Source organism: Arachis ipaensis, chromosome B04 (genome assembly GCF_000816755.2).
Source record: "Arachis ipaensis cultivar K30076 chromosome B04, Araip1.1, whole genome shotgun sequence".
Lineage (NCBI taxonomy): Eukaryota > Viridiplantae > Streptophyta > Magnoliopsida > Fabales > Fabaceae > Arachis > Arachis ipaensis.
Window position 1 is genome coordinate 103,697,983 of NC_029788.2, and position 9,318 is coordinate 103,707,300.

General features: G+C 36.2%; 2 protein-coding genes across 4 annotated transcripts in view; one reads left to right on the top strand and one right to left on the bottom strand.

The window, feature by feature from the left end:
- LOC107639695 lies at window positions 2,858–7,881 on the top strand. Of its 3 annotated transcripts, none has more exons than XM_021121430.1 (8): window positions 2,858–3,253; window positions 3,287–3,359; window positions 5,145–5,251; window positions 6,062–6,289; window positions 6,947–7,088; window positions 7,211–7,312; window positions 7,418–7,491; window positions 7,595–7,881. In XM_021121430.1, the coding sequence occupies exons 4-8, from the start codon at window positions 6,112–6,114 to the stop codon at window positions 7,708–7,710; spliced, it is 612 nt and encodes a 203-aa protein (XP_020977089.1). In that variant the 5' UTR covers window positions 2,858–3,253; window positions 3,287–3,359; window positions 5,145–5,251; window positions 6,062–6,111; the 3' UTR covers window positions 7,711–7,881. The 3 variants fall into 3 exon arrangements, with proteins under 3 accessions (XP_020977089.1, XP_020977088.1, XP_016198750.1); XM_016343264.2 differs by having other exon boundaries at window positions 2,860–3,253; window positions 5,145–5,272; XM_021121429.1 differs by having other exon boundaries at window positions 2,858–3,359; window positions 5,145–5,189.
- LOC107637993 (gamma-interferon-inducible lysosomal thiol reductase-like) overlaps window positions 8,302–9,318 on the bottom strand; it is a 3,139-nt gene continuing 2,122 nt past the window's right edge. The window contains exons 4-5 of the mRNA XM_016341202.2: window positions 9,119–9,211; window positions 8,302–8,689 (exon numbers count right to left, since the gene is read on the bottom strand). Of these exons, the coding sequence (XP_016196688.1) occupies window positions 8,612–8,689; window positions 9,119–9,211 (171 nt within the window). The 3' untranslated portion in view covers window positions 8,302–8,611. The remainder of the gene's footprint in view (window positions 8,690–9,118; window positions 9,212–9,318) is intronic.

The window sequence follows — 9,318 nt, forward strand, 5'->3', positions numbered from 1 at the left end:
CTATCTCTCTCTCTCTCTCTCTCTCTCTCTCTCTCTCTCTCCCTCCGTTGTTTTATCCACTAGCAGCATCCGCCATCGCCTAAAAACTCTGTTATTGGCACCGCAACGAACGCCGCCTCCTACAAAAATTTAGGTATGCACTCTTGTTCTTCATGTTATATTAGTGGTTCTTTCGAGTTAATACTCAAAGTGGTCCCTGAACTTGCAGTCGAGCCTCAATGTCGTTCCTGAACTTAAAATTATCCCAAATTTGTCCTTGAACTTAACAACGGTTGTTCGTGAGATATTTTCCGATGACGAAATGATGACGTGGTTGGACGGAAGCCACGCTACACTGGTAAAACATCATCCTATCCTTTTTTGCACCCAAATAGATACTTTCCGATATCATTTATGTTCTATTTGGGCGCAAAAATGAAACAACAATGTTTTACCAATGCAGCGTGGCTTCCGTCCAACCACGTCATCATTTCGTCATCGGAAAGTATCTCACGAACGACCGTTGTTAAGTTCAGGGATAAATTTGGGGCAATTTTCAGTTCAGGAATGATATTGAGGCTCAACTGCAAGTTCAGAAACCACTTTAAATATTAACTCGGTTCTTTCTAAGGATGTTAGAAGAAATTAGTTTAATCAAACTGAATTGAAATTGTTTTAAATAAATTAAGTAAAATAACCAAATTGAGATCACAATTTTTATAAAACCAAACCATAAAAAAACTGGTTTCTAATTTGAATGAATGTCAAAAGCCCAAATATCGATGGTTTTGAAAATTGGATTGAACCGGCCAATCCGATCGGTCTAATTACGAATTAGGTACCAATGAAGTTCGGTTCAACATCAAAAACTATTATTTTAAAAAGGGTAAAATACTAAATTGGTCCCTACGTTTGGGTGTAATTCTATTTTGGTACTTAAAGTTTAAAGCGTTCTATTTGAATCTAAAAAGTTTCATTTAGTTTTAGAGGTAATGACCAAATCAGTACCCAAAAGATTCAAACGCTGACATTTTGGTACCTCACTATTGTTATTGACAAAATGGTCGTTAAAAGATTTTAAAATTTGACAAGCGTGCCCCTGAGCTCGCCGGAGCAAATTTCCGACAAGCACAATGCTGATGTGGCCATTGTGTTTTGGTGACTTGGCAACCCACCCCCAAGGTTCCCTCCCCAACGCACACTCCCTCCCCTTCCCTCTCCCCCCTGTCGCAGCCCTCATCCCCAACACACACTTTTCCCCCATCGTAGTCTCCGCCGTATCACAACCCCTTCCCCAACGTATACTTTCCCTTTCTCCCTCAACACCACCATTCACAGCAACAACAACTTTATCATCAACAGCAACAACAACCTCCACCACTCTCCCTCTCCAATGCACAATACCCCTCCCTCCCTCCCTCAACCCCACCACTCGCAGTAACAATAGCCTTAATATTAACAGCAACAATAATCTCCACCACTCCCCTTTTTCCAATGCACACTCCCCTCTCCCTCCCTCAACACCACCATTCACAGCAATAACAACCTCAACATCAACAGAGTTGTCCCAAATCATGAATTGTCCCAAATTTTAGGTTAAATTATCATTCAAAAAAATTAATAACAATAAAACTCAGAGAAAACAAACACATTCATATACAATAATCAAAATAAAATAAAACTTAATACAACACCACCAAAGCAAGAATAGAAGAAGAAAACCAGACACAGAGGGGCACGACACAATGGAACCCAGACAGAGGAGGCATGGCAGCGACTGGGGGCTAGCAGTGAAGGCGACAGCGGTGAAGACGCACAGACAACGCAATGCCATGAAGGAGATAGACGACACTGGCGAACGCAGAAGATCCGATGACGAGATGGCGACAGTGCGGTGTCGATGACACTAGCTCTGTAAAACTGAGAAGGTTGAACTCCACTGCTATTTTGGGGGAGAGTGAGTTGAGAGTGTGAGACACTGTGTTGAGAAGGGGATTAGAATTCAAAGGGGCAAGGGAAAGGGGATTAGGGTTTAGAAAGGGGAATTTTTGATTGAGGAGGGAAGAAGTGCGTTGGGGATGGGAGATTAGGGTTAGGGAAGGGGAGGGAAGGATTAGGGTTGGGGAGGGGGGAGAGTGCATTCAGGAAGGGGAGGGGGAAGGAAAAGGAGAAGGAGAAGTGCATTGGAAAGGAAGAAAGGAAGTAGGGTGGGGGAGGGGGGTTGCCATGTCATCAAAATGTAGTAGCCATGTCAGCACTGTACTTGCCGGAGATGTGCTCCGGCGAACTCGTGGGTACGCTTGTCAAATTTTAAACTCTTTTAAGGACCATTTTGTCAATAACAATAGTGAGGTACCATAATGTCAGCGTTTGAATCTTTCGAATACTGATTTGGTCATTACCTCTTTAGTTTTAATATAGTCCCACCGTGAGATCAAAGTTAAATAATTAACAGAATACCCTACATACATGACAGCAACAATATCGATAATCGGGAGAACAAGTACAAGTTCTAGAGGCCCAAAATCAATCGTAGATGCATCAATACATTTATTTATCATTCTTCTTACAATTTAAATGAAATATTTTCTATAGAAGTAAAGAGAATGATAAATAAATATATTAATACATTCACGGTTGATTTTGTGCCTCTGAAATTTGTACTTGTTCTCCAAATTATCGACCTTGTTCTTATACTGCTGTTATGTAGGACATTTCATTAATTATTTAACTTTGACACTATATTAAAGCTAAATGAATTTTTTTTTGAATTCAAATAGGATACTTTAAACTTTAAAGACCAAAATAGAATTATGGCCAAAGACTAATTTAATACTTTACCATTTTAAAAATTGGCTAAAAATCATTGAATCGGCTGGACGAACTGAATCGGGACCCCATCGGATTTCTTGAAGCGACGTGGTTTCTTTGTTAAGAAAAAGAACGCGCCAGTTTCTCTTCGGTCCTCACCCAGTCACCCCCATTCCTCTGCGCTGCAGTCCCCCACCCCCAAATCACAACCCTAGGTCACAGAAGTCTTCCCCACCGCCGCAGGGAGTGAGAATCACGCCACCGCCCATTGCTCTCAGTCACCTTGAAACCTTCAACCAAGCTTCCCTCTCTCAGAGAAAGAAAAAAAGGTGACAAACCCTAGCTTCCATTGTTGCCGTCGTTCTTCTCACCGCCGCCGTCCCGCCGTTCTTCGCCAGCTTCTTTTCTTCGCGCGTCACCAGCTTCTTTGCCTGGTCCAGTTTCGTCGTCCGTTCCATCGCCAGGTCCAGCTTCGTCGTCCGTCGTGTGCTCGTCGCTGCCGCCAGCTTCTCCACGTCACATTGTTGCTCCCTCTCCTTCCTACTCTGCTCGTTCGAAGACCACCGAAGGTTAGTTAATTTTTCTTGCTTACTTTTTTTTTGTTTCTAATCAGTTGTTTATAAGAAAATGTGATTTGGTTAATTTAGTTTTAATGTGTTCAGAATGATTTTGTTAAAAAAAAAAAAATTAGTTAATTTTGTGTGTCTTTGTGAACTCTGATCTCTTATGATATGTCGTCCGTCGCTCTAACTCAAATCTCTGCTCACTGCCCTCGCCGAAGGTAAATCAGTCAGTGCTTGTTCTTGGACTCTTGGTTGATTAAGTCTGTTACTGGCTTACTTCTTGATGATAAATTGATACTGATTCTTGTGATAAATTGATACGGGCTTGTTGAATTGATGCTTAGTGAATTTACTGGAATTTGGTTTCTGTAGGAGAAGCATTATATCTCTACTACTATCTGTGTTCTCTTTTTAATTACAATTTGATTTCATTATATGTGGGGTTTTGTGGCCATTCCTTTGCAAAATCATAAAAGAAGTTTTGTAATTAATCATTATTGAAAACAAAAATGAATGTCACTTTGGCATTTGATTAGCGATTTTGCTATCAACATGTTATTTCCGTTAATAAATCTTTGGAATTGAATTACAGGTTTCTTAATTCTTATAGGAGTTAGTTTCTTAATCTTGTGCTTAGATTGTAACTGTTAATTTCAGTTATGGATGATAATATAAATCAAGAGGCATTTGCTCATACTAATAATATTTTCTGCCAATCAAGAAGCATTTGCTTAGATTGTGACTATCTTCCATTTTTTCTCTTCCAATATGCTCTGTTGGGACTGTTTTCTGCCTCAGTCATTATATGCTGAATGTTTTCATTATTCTCTTCCAATTGGGGATTGTATTCTCTTCCATTTTTTCTTTTCCAATATGCTCTGTTCACCACACAGGAGATTTGTGCAGTTGGGTGTGGTCAGGTATGATCGTTATTTTGTTTTATTTTATTTTTCAATTTGATGATATCTTTGATCTTTGTTGCCTGTGTTGGTGTTTGTTGATGGCCTGGAGTTTTGAGCTGTTTGTTAGATATGAGTTTAGATTGTGATAAATTTTGATAACTATTGTGTTTTGAGAAGGTTTGGTTTAGTGATTAGGTTGAGCTTAATTGCAAAAGAGGTCTTGCTACTCAGTTGTAAGGATTGTATAGTATTAACTTATTAAATGATTATAATTGCATTTTGTTTGAACTTATTAACTTATTAAATGATTAGGTTGACTTACTGAATAGTATTCATTGATTGGAATTGCATTTTGCTTTAGATGGTGATGATTTTCTTATGGAATGACTAAGTTTGTGTTAGACTACAAGTATGTACTAGGGTGTTTATTTATAATTTATTTATTATTTTATTATAAAACGGTTTTTCCGGTTGGACTACGATTAAATCAATTGGACCAGTAAACCAGTGAACCAGTGATCGGAGTGGTTTGATGACCGGTTCGGTTTTTAGAACCTTGCAAACATAAAAAACTCCCATGATGCTACGGTGCACCATTACCAATGGCTAAACCCTAGCACACCTCTTTGGCCGCTTTCGTTGCTTACTTCCGGATTGGAGAGCATTAGGAACGGGCTCCGCGTTCTGTATTTCTTAGTTTCGTTTAATTATACACATTATTTTCCAGCAAGAACAAGTTTCAAATCATGGTTTAAAGCTGCTGCAAGTGCAATATGATTTTGGCATTCAAGTTATTATTTTATCTTGTACAGTTTTGTATGCAGTTCATCCATATTTTCTTTTTCTATTTGCCGTTGATTACCCTTGTCCTATCTTTATGTTTTAATAGGATTGGAACCAGGGGAGACAGTAATTGCAGCCGTCTTACATCTGGGTATGCTCCATTTCGTTCAAAGCTTCTACCTTTCGTGGATGATTACTGTTTTAGAAAGCTAGGTAGCTGCTGCTGCATAAACAGTAAGAATCTCACTTCTTCAGGTTTTTGTAGCCTCTTGATTTTGTTTTTAACTACTTCTTCATGCTTGGTGATTTGTTCAACTCAAACTCCGCGATTCAAATGTTTGACAAATTAAATAATTGACATCAGTGCTTGGGCCTTAAATAATAAGTAATATGTACTGTGTAAAGGTATGTGTAATGTAATTATATTTTCCTGTGGTCCGCTGAAATGAATAAGAATGTTGAAGAATACAATGATGTAGTAGCATCATCATGACACTAATTAATTTCTGGGCATATATATAGCATGAAATATATTGAAATGTTTAAGAATAATAAGAAGGACAAAAGAACACAGTGGAGTCTTAAATATATTGAAATATTTAAGAATGCCACAATATGGATGATTCCCTATCCACTTGAAACTTGTGTTGATATGTAATTTATTTTCCAGAATCAAGGAGTTTGACTACAAAATTGATACTAATTCTTCTCATGATTTTAATTACAATTCGGGACTTCCATCCATACTTGATCAACTTTGAAAGTGAAGTAAAGTATCTCAAATTTGACAACTTGAGGGTTCGGACTTCTGTGTGTGTGTGTGTGTGCGTGCGTGCGTGCGTGCGTGCGAGCGAGCGAGAGCGAGAGAGAGAGAGAGAGAGAGAGCTTGTTATGTGAAAATGAGAGTTTGGTTTGTTCAGTTCAGTTTATGAAAAAAAATGACACCCCTAGTTCTTTTTCCTGCTAGAACATATATTTGTGTCTCTTGTTTTCTAATTTCTATTTACTCTTGGTATTGTGAAGAGGAACGCACAGAAGAGACTACCTTTCCCTTTTTCCCACTCAGATTTCCAATGGTGGATCCTTCTAGAACCATCGACGTAGAGAAGTTGATCTCCTGGTGCGACGACCTTGTCAAGATTCTGCCGGATCAGCACGACATCGACAACCTTGCTCTATGTCTCCAACGCACTACTTCCCTCTCTTCCACCTGCAATTCCGACCTCAACCATGTCCGCAACTTGCTCCAAGGTCTTTTTCATTCCTCCAATTTTTGTTGTTCTTTTTAACTCATCTTGTGCCGCGATTTTGTTCCATTTTAGTAGGTACTATTCAAATTTTGCAATGCAATGGTAGAAAGAGAAAAGGTGGGAATTTGAGAATTTTATTTTGTTCAAAAAATTCATTTTATGATGATGAGGGGTATGTACATTGGTTATTTGGTTACCTCGGATGTCGTAGCTGCTAATGTTGCAACTTTGATGAAGATGTTGATCTTCAATTTCTGGTATCAACTCACAAGTCTTTCTTATGATTTTGAACATTTGAACAATATCATACATATAATTCATTTAAAAGCAGAGCATAAGTTTTAAGCAATGTCTTTCTATTTTACAAAGCTAGCAAATTTGCCTCTATGGTTTACTTATATACAATATAAGTTCAGTCTAAATTATGACAATCTTACATGGAAAGGTGCAAGTTCCTTAGATTTTATAATCTTTGCCTCTGATTCACTCATTAATAGGTTTAATATGTACTTGTGCCTTCTCTGTGATTGAAGAAAGAACTCCATTACAACCAATTCTATTTTATATCTCCCCATTCGAATTCAAGTTATCTATTTCATGATAATTATGATGAGTGGGCCTTCTAGCTGTATGGTTGATTAGTTTGTATGCGAATCAGATTGTCAGAAAAAGATAGATGCATGCAAGCAGAAAAAAGAGGAAGCTAGATGTGAGAGTGCTTCTGATGCAGAACTAGACCTTCTTCAGAGAGAGCTGGATGAGGAACTTGAGAAAGAGAACTTTCTGAAAGAGGAATTTAGATAAGTGTCTAGATGTTTTCATATTTCTAATTGTGTATTCGTGTGTGCGTGTTTTTCTCGTGATTGCCGACTTTCTGGATGACATATCTTCTTAGTTCTTACCATCTATTTTGATTCAACACAACCATTGGGGTTGAGTTTAATGAACTAATGCAGCAGCAAAATTCTGTCCAAGAGCGAAAGAAGGCTTTATTGAAAATTGACAAAGATAAGCGAAGGAAAGAGTAAGTAAATTGTTATAAACTAGTGAGAAATCTTAACTTATAGTCTTATACACAATTCCATATAGATTAGAACATAAAGAATTGCATTATTCTCTTGTGTTTCAGGAAGCTACTTTCAATGTATGCTTGTGTCTCAAATATTTTACCAGACTTGGATGATCCCTCCAAAATTTCAGGCTGTATCCTTTTGTTGAGTTTACTATTCTTTGTTCCTGCATCTCTTTCTTCCTTTTTAGGTCCTTTAGAATGCAAAATATGCTTGTTCCTTAATCATTATTGCAGATATTGTTGACAAGGATAAAAATGCAGCCGAGAAGTTTGAATATGACACATCAATGATGACTCCCCTTGATGTATGTAGTGACATTTGGAAAAGAATAAGTGCAGATTTGTGTTAAACAACAAACATGTCTGTTTTTCAGATGATTATTGTAACTATATAATTTCCCAACTTTGAGTGACATCATACTATCATAGAATCATGTCGTCACTTGTTCAATGGTGTAAGAATTTATGTTATATGCTAATTTAACATGAATGACAATCCTGCAATGTTTATTTTTTGACTAGTTAGCCAGGAGAGTATACCTTTAGATATTCAATTTCATGGATTGTTTTATGCCTAGAATCAGATAATAGTTTGATTCGTTACAATTTGATGAATATTTTGTGTTAATGTTTTCATATATTAAGTTGACACATACTTTATAAAAAGAAACTCATTTCTTGTGCATTTGAAAAAGGGTGTAAACAAATAGCACATTTCAGCAGAAGTGTGTTTCATCTCGATGATTAACACATTGTAGCAACTTTAATTTCATCCTAGCATTGCTATAGACTTTGTAACTGTGTCCCACACTATTAACCATTAAACGGCCAACGGTTTTATTATGATTAAAGTTGTAATATACACTTCAGTAACAACCCAAAAAGAATAAAAAAGAATTGTTTAGTCATATAATAATATGGATATGATGGATCATGTAAAATGGACCATATAAGACGGGGAAAATGGTATTACCGTATTAGGCATAAAATAAAAAAATGCACAACAGAAACAAATAATAATATTAATATATGCTATCCCTGTTTAATTGTTGTCATTGATTTCTTAATACCCAGAACTATTACACATATGGTGACATTTCACTGCCTAGTACTAGTAGGGTGAACTATAGAAAAATAAAATAATATTATAAGGCTTTTTTGTTACTACTGCACATCTTCTCTGTTGAGAGCTTGGCCATGGTTGATTGGCTCATATAGTCATAGCATAGTGTATAGCCTTTTATTTCATTTCTAATGATGTTTGCATGCTTCTGGCATGGAAGAGCCTCTATAAGAATTACAAACGTAGCTTGTGAAATTTTCATATTCCTGAATGAAACAAGCAATAAACTTTAACTTAAGAGAACTTTTGTAAAACAATAATAAACCAAACCACAGATTAAGAGTTATATATATGTAGGATGTGCTTATTCTTCATAAAGGACATATTAAATATTTTTAAAAAATAAGTATAAAAACTACTTTTTAATTAGTCAATATAAGCTAATTTTTTTTATTGTAAAATTATTTTCTAACTCATTTTTTGAAGGATTTAGAATTTAGTATTTAGAATTTAAAATTTAAAAATTAAAATAAAAATTAATGTAAAATATCTATTGATATTAACTTAAAAAATTTAGCTGCCTAATTGAACTCTTTTTAAAAAGGTATACAAGTATTCCTCATATGTTTCAAGTTTCATTATCTGATAGAAACAATGAGAAAGCTAAGGGAAAAATGAAGGAAATGCACAAAAACCTTTCCAATTGATTTATTGTTTACCACCACCACTGGCAACAATGTGTGAGGTGAATGAAGAAGTGCAGTTTCATTAATATGTTTTCGTCCAAGCTGCATAGGCCAAATTCAAATTAAAATTTAATGTTAAAACATCATAGATAAAGTGGATATTGAATTACATTTATCTATTATATATTATATATATATAAAAGGGATAT